Source organism: Gadus chalcogrammus, chromosome 12 (genome assembly GCF_026213295.1).
Source record: "Gadus chalcogrammus isolate NIFS_2021 chromosome 12, NIFS_Gcha_1.0, whole genome shotgun sequence".
Lineage (NCBI taxonomy): Eukaryota > Metazoa > Chordata > Actinopteri > Gadiformes > Gadidae > Gadus > Gadus chalcogrammus.
Genome location: NC_079423.1, coordinates 23,913,282 through 23,933,378, shown reverse-complemented (window position 1 = coordinate 23,933,378; position 20,097 = coordinate 23,913,282). Strand labels below are relative to the sequence as shown.

General features: G+C 40.4%; 1 protein-coding gene across 1 annotated transcript in view; it reads right to left on the bottom strand.

The window, feature by feature from the left end:
- LOC130393005 (BMP/retinoic acid-inducible neural-specific protein 3-like) overlaps positions 1-18,071 on the bottom strand; it is a 31,852-nt gene extending 13,781 nt beyond the window's left edge. The window contains exons 1-3 of the mRNA XM_056603571.1: positions 17,909-18,071; positions 14,838-15,303; positions 5,155-5,345 (exon numbers count right to left, since the gene is read on the bottom strand). Of these exons, the coding sequence (XP_056459546.1) occupies positions 5,155-5,345; positions 14,838-15,103 (457 nt within the window). The 5' untranslated portion in view covers positions 15,104-15,303; positions 17,909-18,071. The remainder of the gene's footprint in view (positions 1-5,154; positions 5,346-14,837; positions 15,304-17,908) is intronic.
- Between the last annotated feature and the right edge of the window lie 2,026 nt (positions 18,072-20,097).

Below are 20,097 nucleotides of genomic sequence, written 5' to 3'. Positions count from 1 at the left end.
AATCACATGAGGCTTGTTAGTAATAAAGTGTTTGGAAATTTTAGGCAGAGGATACATTTTTAAAGATGACTGTGGCTCTGGTTGTCACGTGGATTGGATACCATGGCATCTTCTGCATCGTGTTTAATCATTGTATATTTGTGTTGGTGTCGCTGCATATTATGACTACAGGTTACCTGTAGTCTAGTATATGTGTCTTTGTGTAAGATGTTGAGTTTCTGACTGGGCATAAAGAGATAAAATAATGCATCGATCAATAAGGTGATCAATAACACTTTATGATTTCAGATAACGAGTTAAAAATCATGCCTCGCACAAGGTATTTTCCTTTGTTCATTTACATCGATTGGTGGTATCCTACACTTTCTGTAAAGCCCAGCCAGATGGTGATGTCAACTTTGAGCTAATTTGTTCTAGTTTGTTTTGTTTTGCATAGCAAAAGGTTAACAAGATTATGGGCATAGCTAAGTCTATAAATAATTTGTTTACGTGCCCCTTGCATAGGGGGAACAATACATCAGGCTATTTCAAGCTAAGTGGTATTGTTTCTGGGGTGAACAATACATCGGACAAAATATTGAATGAGTGAAGGTGCACTTTTAATTATCATGTTTAATCATTGTGTTTACTTGTAAGAAAATTTGGTTCTCCTTATTTTCTCTTTCAATGGTTAATTTGGAGTTTTCAATTTATTTTCTAAATGACAAAAAATAAGAAAATCAAGAGAACATGTGGAGTTCAGCAATCGTGTAAGATTTGGAATTAATGATAACAGTGAATTAAATATATGTGTTAGCTTATGTTCAGCAGTTACGCTCGTAACTTAGAAGGGCATGCACAGTGCATTCAGGTTGAGGGGGCTACGCAGGTTTGTGCTGTATTTGACTGTGATGAAGCTGATTAAATGTCATAAGGCCTATATACTTATGAGAAGAATCTTTTCGTTTGCTTCCTTTCTTAAACATTTTTGGGCAGCCAAACGTACGGATTTGTGTGGGACAGTCCTGATTTATTTAACTATTAGTACCATGTCCAGCAAAAAGAGGACCATGTGACGCATTTTAACAAACAAATTCATTAAATTGTATATGATGTATTAAAATGTACTCATTGGATTGTAACTGCCTATGTATCAATTGTGATCCAATGCACCAAACGGATCGCAAGCATCCATGCACCAGTGCAACTGGCATAGGACACAGAACCCATACAGTAAATGTATCTAACCAAAGGCTAACCCATAGAAAGGTCATCTGAACCGTCAACCTTAAGCAGCGGACCGGGTTGATGTGCAGCACTGTACACAATAATAAAAGTATCAAGGAGGTCTACATCGTCTCCTTGACTTCTGCGAGTACTTGAGCTAGCAATACGAATAAAATAACAATGATAATCATAATAATAATAATAATGATACATTTGGAGGGAGACTTTTAAAAAACGATCTTACTGGAAGAATGACGATTGGTAAAGGTGTTATTAAATTTGGTGGCACAACCAACATCATTGACATTGGCAACCGCAACATCAGTAATGTACAGTCCTATGTTACTATGACCTATTACTTAAAACCCTTTAACATATATTCAAAATGTGCTGTGCGTATAGAAGTGTATCTCCCTAGAACAGAAATAAGCAGGTTAAAAACTGCAAGGCCAATGGAGCTCCGGTGCAGGTTTTACAACCATAGATTGTATAACATATTGTTGAACCAAATTTTAAATAGTCTGTATAGCAGAGATTAAACCGGCTTCACATATGTGTACATTTTTGTCAAAAATGATCGCAGGCTGTTTTCACACCAAATCCAAAACAAATACACGAAAAAACGAATGCATGATGACTCCGGATTGAGTCTATTAATGAATTCGGTCAGCCTTCTTCACTGTGGGGAAAATCCAACAACAATTATTGATATCCCGCGCATGGTCATGTTTTGATCAGAGTGTGCACGGAGGGGAAGGCTATTCAAATAAGGTCTGCTGTCAGTGTGTTGCTGAGAGAGAGAGCGAGAGGGAATCAATGTGTTGTGCGCTGCTCTGCAATGAGAAACGATTTCACCCATTTAACAGAAATTGTCAATATATGGGAAACACTATAGATTGCGGACAGTTAGGGGTTACATGGCGTATCGATGTTCACACATTGACGTGTGAACAAATGTAATGAACCGTTACCCTGAGTTAAACTTACAGATTTCTCTGGGTTTGAAAATTGTTGGACACAATTTGGATAATCATACCTAAGTACACTCCTCAACAAAACTCATAACAAAGGTCTAGTCCTTTTTAGATATTTTCATGCGTAAATGGTACATATCTATCCTTTAAGTAGGGATTAATGTGATCGACTGTCTTTTGTTGATCCCAATAAAATACTTCAAAATAGTCAATAGCTGTATTCTGAAAATCCATGAATGGTTCCCATCCGTCAGATATTTTAAGTGGCCCTATACGTAGAAGACTTTGCCCTAATAACTTGTTTAAATTGCAAGGAAGTTCTGCAATTATGCAGAAGTGAGATGCAACAAGGAGACAGTCTTGCCACATAGCTTGGAAGGCTAACAATAGAATCATGAATCATCTGGTTATGTCAATTTATTAATAGGTCAGTGGGATGAACAAATATTAGGCTATTTTTCCCCAAAGCTGCAAAATCTTTTGTTATGTAGACTTCGGTATTAAACATTACCATGAAGATGCTTCTTATCCTTGAAGCAACAAATTCAAGTCAAGTTATTTTGTATTACTCTTTGTTATAATTATGGTTCGAAGATCAAAGTATAATTTGACCAGTTCTGTGCCATAATGAACAGTATAGTACCTAGCATTAAACATTAAACTTTGGGGTAACACATTACCATAACCGAACACAAATTAACAATTAATTAACATTTAGTAATGAAGTTATGCACAATATGATATGGCATTAGCTTTGGGGTTAAGGTGAATATTAGTGTATGTTTGTTTTACACAAATTTCTGGTAAGAAAATAACATTTGTCACATTTTCACACCTACCTGCAGAGGATTAGATGAGAAATATTTTGATTGCGGATGACGAAACCATGAACCCCAAAAATGCCCCATTTAGTAGCAACCAGCAACAATAACAGGATGTTGGCTTTCCTGCTGCTTTGAGCACCGGTTGTGCTACTTTCTTGTGCTAGTGGTTGAATAAACTTAAAACGTTTCCATGATTTACGCACAATTTTAAGCGGTAGTGTTCAGCTCAAGTTGTGTCTTTCATTCTATGTGCCGTTTACACATTTCATGAAGTTGATACATTTGTCGACACTGAAGCAATCAATTTTTAATCCGAACAGCACATTTCTGGTCAAAGCCCAAGGCGCGACAAATTCTGCATTTTTCTATACTTTCTTCAACAAAGAATGGGCGATATGCCAGACAGCCAAAGATGCCTTATTTGTGCTGGTTGCAAGCACAACTTTTCAAAAGCAGCAGTCCAAGCTAAAGCAGGCTTTGTTGAAGAGTGCTAAATGTGGGCCGAGTGGGCCTTTTTTTGGCCTTTATTTATTAATGTGTGTGTGTGTGTGTGTGTGTGTGTGTGTGTGTGTGTGTGTGTGTGTGTGTGTGTGTGTGTGTGTGTGTGTGTGTGTGTGTGTGTGTGTGTGTGTGTGTGTATGTGTGTACGTGTGTGTGTGTGTGTGTGTGTGTGTGTGTGTGTGTGTGTGTGTGTGTACGTGTGTACGTGTGTGTGTGTGTGTTTGGCTATGGATGGTAACATGTTAAAGATGTGAAGGCTTTTTCACAGATCTCTGCAATGCAATGACACATTATTTTTTGCCACAGTCCTGTGATTTGCTATTGAGTTACTTGTTTTGACTTATCTTATCGAACCGGGTTTATTTGTCGGTTTCCTGTGTGGCTAACACCTCAGACTGCAAGTTTTAATTAACTTAAATGAAAGAAAAAATATAGGATCTGCCACTCTGGGGTCTGCAACATCTACATTTGAGTGGAAAAGAATCTGGTCCCAAATGCATAATTAGCTCACAAGAAATGTTCCGAAGAGCAGAGTGCAGAGTTTGGTGGGTTTATTCCGAAGGGTACAATTAGCAAACCCAATAAGGGTTTGTACGGAGCACCCCTTGATAAAAAAATAAAGTGTAAATCTGTGCGTATGGATGAGTAAAGCGTAAAGTGTAAGCACAGATTGGTAAAGTGTGCCCTCAGAGGACCACATGGATCTTTTACTTCAGTAAATGGACCTGCCTTGGACCACGTTGACCGCTTCTTACCTCTTACTTACTTCTTTACTTTAAATACAATTAATCTAGATTTAAGGGCAGTTTTAATGATAATGAAATCAGTGCTATTCATTTAGCTTTGTGGTATGGCCCTTTCACAGCTTTGTGTGCATTGTTAGTGCTTTTCACATGAAAACCCATTCAAATTTAAATCTAGATTAATCTGATAGATAGATAGATCCTTTAATAATCCTTTACAGGAAATTACAGTGTCACAACAGCGTGGACAGACATAACAAACATAACAAACACACATTCCCTCATATGCTAAAATACTTAAATACTACAATAAATACAATAATAAATACTAAATACTAAATACTATAAGGTGCAAAGTTAATTTTGTGCATTGTAAAACCGTATGGCAGCTGGTATACAGGACTTCCTGTACTGCTCCGTTTTGCATATTGGTGCAATTAGTCTCTGACTGAAGGTGCTGTTCTTGATCACCTTCAGGGCGTGGAGTGGGTGAGTGGGGTTAGTCATTATTGAGGCCAGTTTGTTGAGGATTCTAGCCTCTGCCACCTGCTGGACCTTTAGCTGCTCAGCCCCGACCACTGAGCTGGCCTTTCTGATCAGCTTGTCCAGTCTGATGATGATGATGTACTTGATGTTACTCTGATGTTATCATCGTAATTCAAGGCTGGTCGATTTGCTTCACAAAAGGCATGCGGATGGCAAATCCATGCTTTATCAATCTGTGCGCACACTTTACCAATCCGTTCGCAAGTTTTACCAATCTGACCGCACACTTTACTAATCTGTGCTCACGGATTTAAACATTCAATTTTTTATGTTATTATGACCCCTCGGGGGAGCTTGGTAGCCTTACACATGCAACACTCAACCTTCTTAAAGTTAATCCATACAATCCTCTGTGTTTACCTCCTAGCGTCGCTGACAGCAGGAAATGGGTCCCATACTTCCTGATGAGGTTGTCCGTGATCATTTGGGTGGAGGGCCTGCGACCCAGCATCCGAATGTTCCTGACGAACTCGGGTGTCAAAGTGAGCGGAGACTCCAGGAATTCTCTCCTTTCCACTGCCAGGTTGTTCACCTTCCATCGCCCAAATTCCCTGAGAAGGTATGCAAGGGGGAAAAGGGAAATGGCACCAGTGGTTGGCATTAATGGCATGTTTTTTATTAATGTGTGCCTATAGTGAGGGGGAAGAGGAGCAGAGCGCACAGGGCCAGATGCTATGTCACACAACACGGTCGTTAGCTTAAAATTCTCAACAGCCGCAGGAAATGTGAAGGGTCACTCGGGGAGCAGACAGAGTCAGAGAGAGGTGCTTAAGTAAAGCAGGGACAGAGGGGGTGAAAAATACAGAGAAGCGTGGGACTTTGGGAGGCTGAGGAAACATCCTAGTAGTATTTAGTAAGGTACTGTACACGCTGAAAGCACCATCAGTGAGAGACATCCTTACATGGATTTAACAACCCGAAAGCCCAAGAACATGAGCGGAAAGGTACAACGCCAGCATATTCTCTGATACATTTTTGAAACAAACCATAATCTCATCAGCAGCTTGTTTACTTAATGTTCCTCTATCTTATTTTTTCTGTTAAGTGTATTTCATACGATGTTTAAATAACTTGTCCTTCAGTGGTTATTTCGTTTTAAGTAGACGTTTTTAATTGCCGAAAACAGTTATGAGATGATAATGTTATGAGTCATGGGAACCGAACATGAATCATCTACATTGTGTGGCTCTGGGCAACCGCAAATTAAAATCCAAATGCCAAATTTATGGCATTTGTTTTTTTGTAGCTTTGTCTGCTCTAAAGGCACAGAAGATTTCTTCCTTCATATCTCCTCTTCACAGATTGTGTTCTTGTGGATTCTGTTATTGTGTAAACATTAGCAAGCTATGAGTTAAAGTGGGATTTCTGAGGTCCACACAGCTTGTCGCAGCCATGGTTTATTTCTGCACAGCGCAAAAACATTGCTATGTCCAAGTCAAATAACCACAATTCTTTGGGGGGATATACAATATACAATTATGGCTTTTGGTACATAAATCAAGGACTTCTGTACTTGCATGACACCTTCCCAGCTTTTACAAAACAATTATATATGCTGTATTTTGTAATGCACAAGATTCTGTTTATCCTTTAACTGACTTCTACGATTATAATTTTACCCCGAATTTGTTAAGAAACTTTATTCAATTAAATGTAATTACAAAATTATTTTTGGATTATATTCATATGAATAGTGTAGCATCAGCAGAATTGTGTTTGTGGTTTTCTGATATGCACAGCTTTATTTTTCTATATGGTAATAATTATAGACATACAAATATATATATGTATTATTTGTTTATTAAATTAAATGAAATATGCATTGGCTATTTAGATATGCATTGATGTTGTTACACAAAATGATAACTGCTGTTTATTTATATCTATACTTGCACTACTTAAACTACCTTTCAAAGGCTATTACATTGTCATGATTAGATGCAAAGCTTAAATTGAAAAGCCAGAACAAAATGTTTTTTTGTTTTAAAAAAAGATTCCTTGACATATGGTACGCATTGAATAGATTGAGTAACATTTAACAACCCACCCCACACACACACACACACACACACACACACACACACACACACACACACACACACACATTCACAATTCATTATATTGATACTTTATATCTGTCAACATACACGCATGAATGTGGTTACATTTTATCTTTCACAATAAATGTCACTGCTAACACTGAAACTACAGCTGAAGTCAACCCTAATAAGAACAGTCTAAATAAGCTTCAGCTACTGTATATTAACATCAAATGGTAGACAAGATAATAAAAAATGCCAGACAGACCTATTACCAAAGTCCCATTCAATTATAATATAAAACACTTTGGTGATTACCAGTATATATTATAGTTCATCTAGATTGAGGAGAACATAAGCGAGATGTTGTGATGTCATGGTTGAGGCTTTAAACCTGTAGCAGAGCTCATTGAGCGAGCCTGTATCTGTTTTTTCACAGGCATCCATACACTTTTCTATTAAACATCGTCCTAGGCCGCATGTCTATCCTCACCTTGCTCTTGCTAGTGAGAGAGAGGTTGTTTGAACAGAAATGTTTTTCATATTTAACTTAGGGTGATGGAATAAGCCCCATATGCAAGATTTTCGATGATCATTTCATGTATTATTGCATCCCTGACAGGGTACCAAATTGAAGCTTTATCGTGTGCAAGTGGGAATTGCATGGTCCCTGAAAAGTAGAAAAAATATGAAACGGTAATGAAAGGTTATAACTACTACAGCTGATAACACTACTGGATCTATCAATCAGAGCTGCGGTTGATTATTCGTTCGTCAGAAATGTAATCGAATCTAAGGACTCGTTACATTTGTCATGTCAGTGTGACTTTTCATCCAATAGAAACAGGAGGCATTAACTGGTCCGGGCAGTCCCAGAACAGATCCTTCTCACACTGTCATCCGATGAGCTAGACTACATCCCGAGATGGTCAGGCAAGCCTTGTGATCGGATTGCATAAGTGTGTAGACAGCAATCTGGGCACGATGCGGGCAAACTGCAGGCTACATCATTAAACCACCACCCCATGCCTCCACTGAGCCCACAAGGATTGTCCTCCATCTCCTCGGCAAGTATGCACCGCTAGACACACTGGGACTCACACTGGTAATTGTGTCTTTAGTTACCCGGGTCACATCGTTAATTCACATGAATGTCTGTTGAATATCCAATGTCTTTCTAACTTCAAAAAAACAAAACGCCCTTCAAACTGAATAAGCTGCCATTGAGATGTGTGATTTTTTATTTATACACCACAGCGGCGATATGCTACTACCCATTTCACTTTAAATTTAGATATCTGGATGTTCCTGCCGTACGGTCAGAACTTGAACGAACTCCGCCTACCCGGACCAGCTGCTTCTTGTATTGAATGGACCTATTTTAAATAGCCTCTCAACATCAATGCATGACTGCCCAATCTCAAGGTATTTTGACTATATATAAACTATCGGACCATTTAAACAGCAAGAATAACATAAGTGTAACCAAGGCCTAATTTTTGTAATTGATAAATCAGTCGAGTAATTTTTCAAGTTCAAATAACAATAATTTGCAGCTTAACTTTGCAGTTAAATTCAAATATGCTTAAAAGATGAATACAAAATGAATAAATTTGTTTTTCCTGGATCCTTGTCGGATAAAGATACCACAATTGCTGTTATTTAGGACATTTTACAGAATATGGGAAAATATAATAATATATAAAGAAATTGTTTGATGATTTGACAATGGCAGTAACAATTTCTTGCAGCCCTACTATATAAACACACTACTACGACTGTACGACTACAAATAACAACACTAATACCATGACCTTTGTAAATACTAATGTAATGTTCCATTTTAAATGTAAACATTTCACACATTTCACACACATCCATGCATCATTGCAAAAGCTGTTAGTGTACGTATATATTAAGAGCCCACTCTAAAACTCTTTCCTATCAGCCACGGATGACCAAGGTTATGTCCTCAACCTCCTCTGCCTCATTCCAGCGCAGGTGGACTCCAAACACCACTGATGGAAGAGTGTGACTCATAGCACGGCAGCGAGTATCTGCTGGTCTGTGGAGGTAAAAGGGGTGAAGGAGTTCTCGCTCAAAGACACCTTCAACACTTTTTGTGAAGGTGGAGGGAACAATTTTTCTCAGCTAAGGCATCAAATCAGCAACACTTTTTCTTTTCATTCTGGTGCTGCCTTGTAAAGAGAAGTTAACGCGGTATCATACAAGAGGTTTTCCATGTGTGGGTGTAATGGGGAAGGGAGTGGAAAGTTCAGTTTGAACTTAATGGATATGAGGTACCCCATTGACCTTTCTGCCGACAATGTACGATTTAGACAAAGGTCCATGACAAATCTCTCGGTCAGATGTACCTGGTGTAGCTATTAATCCTCACCTTATTGCATGGCATACAAATAAATGACCTCTTCAACTGGGACACTGCACACTCTCCCAAGTCCCAACTTGCAAAGTGGAGGAGGTAGTTCAAAGACACACCACGTACAGAGAGAGGGATGGAAAAATAGGTTGTGTGTGTGTATGTGTCTGTTGCGTGTGTGCGTGTGTGTTTGTATCTGTACACAGAGCTATTAGAAAGTAGCTATAGAAAGTGTTTTCGCAGAAATCCTGTTAGTTCGTTCTTTTTTTTCGTGCGTTATCGTCGACTGTGATAAGCTGGCCCCGTCTTATCTTAAACCCCCGATAGAGCAAATGGTTTGTCCTGGAAGGAGAGAAGGAAATTAAATGGGGTTCACCACAGAGCTGATTTTAGGGAGTACGCTCCAAGTCATTAGTTTTATCAAGCCTGTTGCTCTAAGGCTACAGGTGCATCAGATTCAAAAATCTTGATCTATAGGTTATTAATTTTAGCAAATAACATTTACCCCTTCAATGCTGTTGAAGCAACGGTCTTTATTTACTAAACTTCATTCACATTTTTGTCAGTCATGTAGAGTGGAATATTCCTCTGTCAAAAATAAATAAATCCATATTATTTGAATGTCAATGGCGGTGTGATACTACAAAATGTTAGTAAGTTGATTAACTTATTTTGGATTTGTTACAATCTTTGCCCAATCAAAGGCGCATTGGAAAGAAACAAGATGAAAAGAGGGCGATTAAGATCATTGATCCTCGATTTTTTTGGAGGACAACGTCCATTTTTTCCCACTGGATTAGATCCATTGCGTCAATATGTTAACACAATAAACAAAATGTAATGAACACTGCCCTAAACAATAGCCTTACTAAATGCATGGCCAGTGGAGCACCAGTGGGAACATCATTCACGTAGACTGTATAATAGGTTGAACTGACTATTTATGTGTAGGCTACATTAGTGGAAACTATCTCGGACTTCCCCCCTCCAAAGAAAAGCTTACTAAACCAGTACACTAGTCCTCGTTGAGATTGGGACCATGTATTTAATTCGATCTTTAATGTTTTTCCTGCGTCCCTTAAGAAAATCATTGATGAACTATGGATTGATTCTTTTCAGGATTTCGGCCAGAGACTCTTCCTTCCTTGCATGATCATGTTTTGATTCAGAGCTAGCACGGGGGGATGGGCTATTCAGAGACGGGGCCTTTGTCAACATTTTTGTGAGAGAGAGAGAACGAGAGTGGGGCGAGGATGGTCTAAACAAATCAATGGGCTGCGGGCAGCTTTACAATTAAATAGGATTTACCCATTTTTAATAGGGAACGAAATACATACATTTTGCAAGGCAATATTGCTATTGTGGCGGGCTGCTGATGCCACTAGTAAGACTATCAAGGATTTATGCTTGGATACAGAGTTGATATGGCAGACTGGGATTCTACACACCACGCATATGAAGCAGTACTTCCTAATGTAAGACAATAGCAGAGCTTGACTGGTCCCCTTTAATGTTGGCATGCGACTGCCCTGCGATCAGCCAAAAGCCTGCTGTTGTTTCTGCTGGTTCCCTGCAGGGGCTGCAAGGGAGGCGTTAGGGCTGGCAATGATTCCAATGGACAGGTGGTTTGAACGGAAGGCCCACTTTGTGTTGGCCCAGTGGAAGCCATAGTCACACCATCTCTAGTGGTGGATCTCCAGAAACATGCAGGCAGAGCACAAACACACGCACATTATGTGAACGCATATGTGCAGTCACACATTGTCTTCCCTTCCAACAATTCTGTGTGTGTGTTTGTGTGTGTGTGTGTGTGTGTGTGTGTGTGTGTGTGTGTGTGTGTGTGTGTGTGTGTGTGTGTGTGTGTGTGTGAGCGCGTGTGTGCGGGTGCCCCGTTGGACAAATGCACGAAGGTGCACAGGGGCACGCGTGTTGTCACACTGAGGAGGACGAACACGCACATAAACACACACACAGACATACAAACTCACACAAACATACATATGCAAACACACAGCATTGTTTGATTTTTTCAGAGCACTTGATTCAAAAAATCTTTCAAACTCAATCAGTGAGAGGAGGGAAGAAATTGAAGGGAGAGGAATGGAGAAGGTGCAAATTCATTACAGCCTTCATTTTCTCGGGAATGCCTGACGCTACTTTAACCAGAAGCACCACTACTGGTAATTCATCTTCTCCTGTCATCAAGCCTTTATTAGGATTTAGCAGAGATCCAGCATGCTCAGGAGGACAACCGGTCCGGAGCGAAAATAATATTGTCACTTTCAATCAACGCTCTACTGGTTTAGCCGCAGGAATTATGGGGCCTTTTTATTGAGGAATGGGCCGTCAAAAAAATTCCGCTCAAACAAACAGCAGCATGAAGAATATCCGAAGCTGCTAGCACCAAACCTTTTGCGATCGACTACAGCAATTGATTTGACCCACATATAGAGATGTTAAGCCTGATTTGGTCTGCTTATACTGGTGCATTGTGTATTATTATATATATTATGTCATGGTCTGCTTGAGGGCCAAGGCTTCAGAAAATTCAAATATATTTTTCTAATTAGTCAACCCAGAGGTATGGCTATTATTAATGTCAGTTGCAGTGCAGTTCTTGCACGGCAGTAATGGCACTCCTGACTCTGTAATTGCCTGCTTCGGTATGTATTCTAATGCCATTTGCAATTCTTCATTGAAATATGTCAGGAATGATATGGAGTGTTAGGGAGATATGGTTTGCCAGCAAATGTGGCGATTCTAAAGGGAATTAAAACGACTTTGGTTGCAAATCTCAAAATGGTGTTAATAAGGTGTGAACCATTGATTTTAACTATTCTTTCAGTAAAGAAAGGGATGTGAGAACACTGCAGTGACATTGATTGTGTATTGTGTGCACGTGTGTGTGTGTGTGTGTGTGTGTGTGTGTGTGTGTGTGTGTGTGTGTGTGTGTGTGTGTGTGTGTGTGTGTGTGAGAGAGCGCGTGCCTCCATGAGAATGGAGACATGGCATTGGATCGGAGAGTGACATTTGAAGGCCTATGATGAATGAACTGCATTACAATGCAAAAGTGCAGAATGTAGCCCTTTTCACCAGATTAATGCGTTTGACTTACGTTTGTGGCATGTGAACTGGATTGGGCCGGAATTCAATTGGATTTCAATTTGGGAAGATTTAAATGTTTACTTTTTTTCACAATTTCTTTTTTTTTAATACCATCACAATTAATCAAGGCTGTGTTGTGGTAATCTAAGGAGCCTCAAACACAACCGTGCAGCTGACGGAAGCCTCTCACGGGAGTCTGTGATAATGCAGAGTAATAAGTATTAAGAGCTCACTAATCACTTGGCCACATGATAAGACTATTAATCTTGCTGCCGCCCATGCCGCTCGGTTCCAGAGGGCCACTGCCTTTCCTGGAATCGAAAAAAAAAATAAAGGAAGAAGAAAAAAAACCTAATTAAACATCCTGAATGAAGCGGCCAATTTCCAAGGGCCATAAAGCATCCCTGCAGTGATCCATAGGTGTCTGAGACCTCCCGTCCACCCGTCCATTCACTTTGTATATTTTACAGTGGCCTGAATCCTGTTCCCTCCAAACGACAATAGGCATGAGTTACGATGCCATCAGTGTTAATTGCTCCCAAGCCTGATGCCTCAGTCAGACTGCATTGTCATCTTGACGAGTCATCATTTCTCCCTTTCAACCAATCAGCGTATTTCACCTGATCACCTGACACAATCAGCATTCCATCCCCTAAGGACTGGGTGTGGAGAAAGGAATAAAAAACTTGAAGGCAGTTAAAGTTATAATATACAGCTCCCCAGGAGAAATGTTCCTCCCTGTAATAAATCACAGGACATTAATCACACCTGTCCCGCCATGTGCCAGTTGTCATGTGATTACTGACTGCCAACAACATTTGAGCCTGACAACACCAAGCCAAAGAATGGTTACTGTAATATTGAAAATCAGAATCAAAGCTATGACAATGGCGCGTTATTAATGGTCTCAGACAAGCATATACCTTTTTCAAGTTCTAGTTTATGTTCACTGCTAATGGAATGCATGTTTAATTTATGATAGACTATGAAATAATTTATATTATATATATATATTTATATTATATATGTATATTATTCAATCTTATAATACTATGGATCAAATATAATTTCAGAGAAAAAGCTTTTTGTGTCCCGATCAATATTACACTCCAATTCATCCGTAGCTCTTCATTTTCTCCCTGAAAAAGGACATTCCATCTATCTGACAATGCAGGTAATTGGACCCTGACGGATAAAAATAGTTCAGTTGCAGCCTACTTCATCTCAATTAATTAATTCACCTTGCCTGATTGAAATGGAGTGCAATTTCTCTTCCTCGCTTACAATTTCCATCGGCTATAATCTATAATACAGAGACTGACAATGACAAAAAAAAATTGAATTTCTGCCTCAATGCATCTCTAAGTCTCATCAATACGTTCAAAATCCTTCAGCAGTCTATTGACACTAATTTCAGGCTGGCACAGACGCAATCTTTTTATGTTTTCCTTTTTTATGTGTCACACTGTGTGGTTTGACAAGATGAACATCTCGGAATGAACCTGGGATAGTTGTTAAATGGACAACGTTACACTGGGATTGTCTAATCTGGTGGAGGTGGCAACAGGGTGTGTGTTGCCACATTCACCTTGATGGATGAGCGACATTCACTTCTTTCTATAAAAGTAAAAAACAAAGGATTTAAATAATACGTAAACCCCTCGTATCATATCGAATTCAACACAAAAACCCTAAAAACATATTTTGGAAAAGCAATTTTAAGTAGGGTGGGAAGGGGGTTTGGGGTTATCCCCATGGTTACGGTCCAGTCCGACTTTCCATTGTTTATATTCAGCAACTCTGTGTTGCTGAGTGAGCGATATAATGACCAATTTATATGAAATGCACAACACATTGCGTTACACTAAAAGTCTTCGGGAACCTTAGCCATGCCATCCACGCAGGCATTAATATTAACCACTCCTCAGATCGAAACACACGCTGTGGCTGTGGCACTTCGACATCAGGACCAAGTGACCCCAGGTATACTAACATCGTCATGAAAGAAATCACAACCTTGATTTGAATCAGAGCAAAACATTCAAAATCTGCTTGGTGAAGAACAGCTACAGCATTATATACAATAGATATCAATCTTTATCTGATTGTTTTTGAACGGGGACGAAAGAGAAAGAAATTCTGGGTTTAAGATCAGATAAGAGTAAGACATACTCACACGTTTAACACCAACCAAAAATTCCCTTAGGCATGGAACTCCCATCTATCTATCTAGTGAATTCAATTTTAAAATGCTCATATATGCTTGATATATGCATATGCTTGCAACACAGCAAGTCAATGTTTCTTCTCTTCTACACTCATCTGCTCCCGGACCGAGAGTTTGAGAACAAAATAATAAATAAATAACCAGATGAGTCTGGTAGCTTTCTGTACCGTTGAAAACAAAAAGCCCTTGCAGACTTGAGGCTGCTTCGTCTGATCTCCACGGTTACAACACTCCGCATCCACCAGCCCATGCACATATCCTAAAGTTAAACTGCCACTCTGCGCCCACTCACCTGTAGATCTTATATCTGGTAGAGAAGCCCTGCCGGTTCTTCTCCACAAAGTCCATGTAATCCGGCGAGTGGTGGAAGGGGCCTTTGTCCGACAGCAGCCAATCCAACGGGCCCCCAGCATTGTCGCGAGGGAGGCTGAGAGCCGCAGCACCTGCGGCTGCTGCCCCGGTTGACCCAGACGCCATTGCAGATGTTGCTGATGTGACCGCCGACCACACACACATCCAGCAGTGGAGGCTCAGGTTGGGTCTGCCCCATTGAGCCATCAGAGACGGAGGGGTAGGTGGTGGTGGAGGTGGGGTAAAGGGGTTCGGGGGTGAGATGGGCCGGGAAGATCAGGGAGTGTAGTGGAGGGGGGTCGGGGATGGGGACCGGGGGTGTTCACAAGATTAAGCCCAGTGTTGACAGCTTGCTCCTCCGCTGGGACCCCCGGAGGATCTTCATAACCTTGACGGCCGCAAAGCACCTAAAAGTGAAGGAACGAAGGAAAGAGGCATTGGATTTGTATTCCGAAAAACAAAACCAACAACGAAAATATTGCATTTGGTGAAACACAACCACTGTGGGTACAAAAAGCAACTTCTCCTTCGAATGTTGCAAATCGGCCAAGCGTTGCAGACACAGAACAATATCTTACGAGTGCCTCAGCTTTGTTCTTTGGCATTCCTGACACTCGCAGAGCCCTCTCATGGTCTAACTAACAAACACAAACACTAGCGGTTTACATTCACAGCCTGCCCCGCAGGACCAGAGTGAGGACAGCTTCTCCCAAAGATCTAAACACCAAAGCGATGGCTCTCGTCCAGAATAACCCCTCTTTTTCTCCTGACCTATTTAGCCGTGTCTTGCTGTGTACGGGCGTGCTGTGGATGCTGGTCAATCTCCTCAGCTTGACGGTGCTGAATACGCACATTATTAACTTGAGTTCAACCGATGTCACTTCTATCTTCTATGAAAACTCCAATGCTGTGTTAGAGTGGCTATATCAGATTAAAAAACAACATACAATGGTTAAATTTCGATTTTCAATAGGCTATGACTTTTTCTTTGTTATACATTTATGCACATTTATCTGGCTAGCTGCTGCCTTGGCTCACAAACCCATGCACACACATACACACTTGCAAAGAAAAGGAAATGCAGTCTCACACAATTGAGTTTACATTATAGGAGTATATCAATTATACAAAGGAAAACATGCACATTGAAAGACACACACACACACACACACACACACACACACACACACACACACACACACACACACACACACACACACACACACACACACACACACACTAGTTAGCCATCATACAAACGCAGAACAAGGAAAACATCGGAGCATTGTAGCTAGTGGCCTTCATCTTCTTTAATTAGATCTATGCTGGTCTGAGCAACTTCCAGAATGATTACACTCATTATGCAGCAAAACAGAGTTATGCAGCCATAACAGGGCCATTACAACTTCCTCTCTCATAATAAATCGTTTAAAAAAACAAAACAGAAATAATAAAACAAACAATGGCAATAGGACAATAAGAGGTCAACATGTCTGCTCTGCAAGTGGCTGCTTCAGGGCATTGGTTTACATTCATAGTCCGGTACCTTCATAGTTTGCAAAGGATAGTCCATATCACACCTGCTACTAAAATAGCTTTCAACAAAGCACTTTTTAATCATCTACAAATGTGCATTCGTTTTTTTAATGATTTGTTAATCGTTAACTAAAGGCTTACAAATGAATGCATTGTAAGTGATTACTTCTTAAACCAAAGGCTTATAAAGCACTTATGACTTATCGTCGTTATAAAATGTTATGAAACAATATGTGTCAAACCTTGTGTGACACATGAAATGAGAGGTTTAGTGAAATACACAACTTGCAGACCAAGGTGAAGTACTGTTGGGGAGGGAGCCAGATGGGGTAAGCAAATTGGGCTGAATTGTTGTATAGTGTAGTCGAACATGCAGAGAGAGGGAAGCTGTGGGGAGGAGCCCAAAAGATCGATGTTTGGGTGGGTGCATGGGAGTATGTATGCTTATATATATATATATATATATATATGTGTGCGTGTGTGTGTGTGTGTGTGTGTGCGAATGAATGTTTGTGAGCATGTGTGCGTGTGTGTGTGTGTGTGTGTGTGTGTGTGTGTGCGAATGAATGTTTAATGCTACAAGTATGCTATAAACATAGTAACATGCAAATAAAGAGAAGGGCTATCAGAGGGGCTGAGGAATTAGATTGTTATAGATTGTTTAAGCTAACTACATGCAGTGACAGGGAGGTTAAGGGGAGGAGACAAATATATAGGTGTGTTTGTGTATGGGGTAGTCAATCTTTCAAAAAAGGTCTGCATGCTTGTAATAAGATGGCTAGATGTCTCCAAATTGATTCAAGGCCAATTTTACTTCATCAGCCATTGTGCTTTGGAGCCGAGTGTCTATTATAAGTGTGTGTGTCTGTGTGTGACTGGGTTAGAGGGATACAGTGAGAATGTGGGTGTTTGTGTGTGAGTGTGTGTGTGGCTGTTTGTGTGTGTGAGTGTGTGTGTGGCTGTTTGTGTGTGTGTGTGTGTGTGTGTGTGTGTGTGTGTGTGTGTGTGTGTGTGTGTGTGTGTGTGTGTGTGTGTGTGTGTGCGCGCGTGTGTGCGTGCGTGCGTGCGTGCGTGTGTGTGTGTGAGGGGGAGAGAGACAGAGAGAAAGAAATATGGTCAGAGGGTGTGTTTGTACTACAGGGAAGCCTGATGAAGTTTGGCCATGTGGAATCCGACATCCATGGAAACCAGATTTACTTGCCTTAAAGGGGTAGTTCGGAATATTGGACATAGGGCCTGATTCCGAAGTTAGCATTGGTATTCTATATCACTGGAGACAGTTTTCAACTCATTTCATTCAGTCTTTCTAGTTGCAGAGTTCGCTCGTGCTAGGCTAGCGCACGTCAACGGGCAATGCTAGCCTGCTATTAAAAACAGTCTTACCCACTCCACAGTACACCCGAGGTAAATCAATTATAACGACAGACTATAAATCTAAATGTCTGTTTATAGAATAATGTTAGAAATAAAACCAACCTTGCATTGCATTGCATTTTGAGGGAATTGCGGGGTCTCAGCAGCAGTGTTTATATTCCTGTACGTAGGCTACGGCAGCGGCGGACTGATACCTAGGTTACCTGCCGCTGTCATTGCTACAAACGCAGAGTACAGTGAACGAAGGAATTCTACAAGCGTATTAAATTAGCAAGATATGGCCACGTTTGGAGGAGTTAGCGATGCATCTGCTTTTGAAGACGATTATGAGGAATTTGTTGTATCCAACGAACCGTACATGTGCGAGCCGGTGTTTTGATGTCAAAGCCAGCAGCAACAAGCCACAGTTGAGTCCTTTCTGGATCTCGCACTGGAAATTGGTGGAAACTTTGTGGTGCCCATCTGTACCGTTTATTTCTACAATTTCTAAAAGCACACTGAACCATCATGTTGCCTAGTCGTTCAATTGCGCTTCTGTCCCACGCTTCTCTGTTTACGTTCTTCTGTCGTGATTCGGTTACAAACCTAACCAGCGCATAGTAGAATTCCGCTTCTGCTGAGAAAGTAGTCCCTCGATGATTCATGCGATGCAAGGTTAGTTTATTTCTAACATTATTCTATCAACACAGACATTTCAATCTATAGTCTGGCGTTATAATTGATTTACCTCGGGTGTACTGTGGAGTGGGTAAGACTGTTTTTAATAGCAGGCTAGCATTGCCCGTTGACGTGCGCTAGCCTAGCACGAGCGAACTCTGCAACTAGAAGGACTGAATGAAATGTGTTGAAAACTGTCTCCAGTGATATAGAATACCAATGCTCACTTCGGAATCAGGCCCTATGTCCAAAATTCCGAACTACCCCTTTAATGCAATACGGGAATCTTGTCTAATCTAGTGAATCTAGTGAATTGGATAAAATAAATATTTAATTAACACGCTTTTCAAATAAATTGGCACACATCAGCCACTTCCAATTCCAATGTGTGATTTAACAAAGGATTGTGTCTTGTCAAAGTACCAATCCACCTTTCTAACTGTCGATGCTTTTAAATTAAATATGAGTCCTGTGGCTACAACTGCTCTAGTTGCAATGCTATTGAACCTCAGTGTTTGAGCCATAGTGTTAGATCTCTCTCTCTCTCTCTCTCTCTCTCTCTCTCTCTCTCTCTCTCTCTCTCTCTCTCTCTCTCTCTCTCTCTCTGTCTCTGTCTCTGTCTCTGTCTCTCTCTCTCTCTCTCTCTCTCGCTCGCTCTCTCTCTGTGTCACACTGCCTTTTGTGTTCTGAGCATGTAGTCATGTCCCTGTTTGTGCCCCAGCATGGCACTGTTCTTTTATTTATTACAGGGGCCGGCTCATGTCAGCAAGAGAGTGCCACTTCTCTATATGACATATTTACAACATTAAAGATAAAACCCAAATATATCTTCACTGGGTCTCTGCACGAGGTCTTTGTGTGAATACCCCTGTCAGTGACATACAATTCCCCGGATAATTTTCTCTTTTCAGATTCCCTGTACAGTTTATACTACTTTTCAATGTACTTAAAATGTGGAGGGGTATACTCCTTTATCAACAATTCCTGGTGATTTATTACAAAAAGACAACATATACACACAAACACCAAAACGTTTTCTTGTGTATTTTTGTCATTGTGCGTTACATTCCCATTCCATCATGAGCATTGAGACGGGCAATAAGCAGTGAAATGGGCTTATCCTTCTGCACCTCAAAGCATTCCTAAAATAATCATAGTTAGAATACAACAGTATCACTATATTTGGTTGACTCAAATGGTTAAGTGGATTAGTGACTTGCTATATGAACAACATATGTTCATGGCAGTAGGGGTGTTGAAGGAAATAAGTAGGTAGGATAGGATAAGGAATTGTGTCCTATGGATATCTGGACACATACCAATATCCCATTTTTCCATTTTGAAAGGTGTTCAACAATTCCTTATCATTGGTGCTTTTTACTGGATAAACATACAGCTGGAAAATATATATGTTACTGTTGCTGCATGTCCCCTCTATCTGTCTACATATACATTGTACACACACTGAAGGAGTTCATTTTCATGAACATACTTGTACAGGAAAAACTGAGAAGACTGTCCATTGAAATATTTGTTCTTCAACTTATAAAACCGGTGGAAAATCAAAGGGTTGAAAATAATGGAAGATGAAAATATCTCTGTCTCCTACGTCCCTCCTATTATAGCGGTGAGTG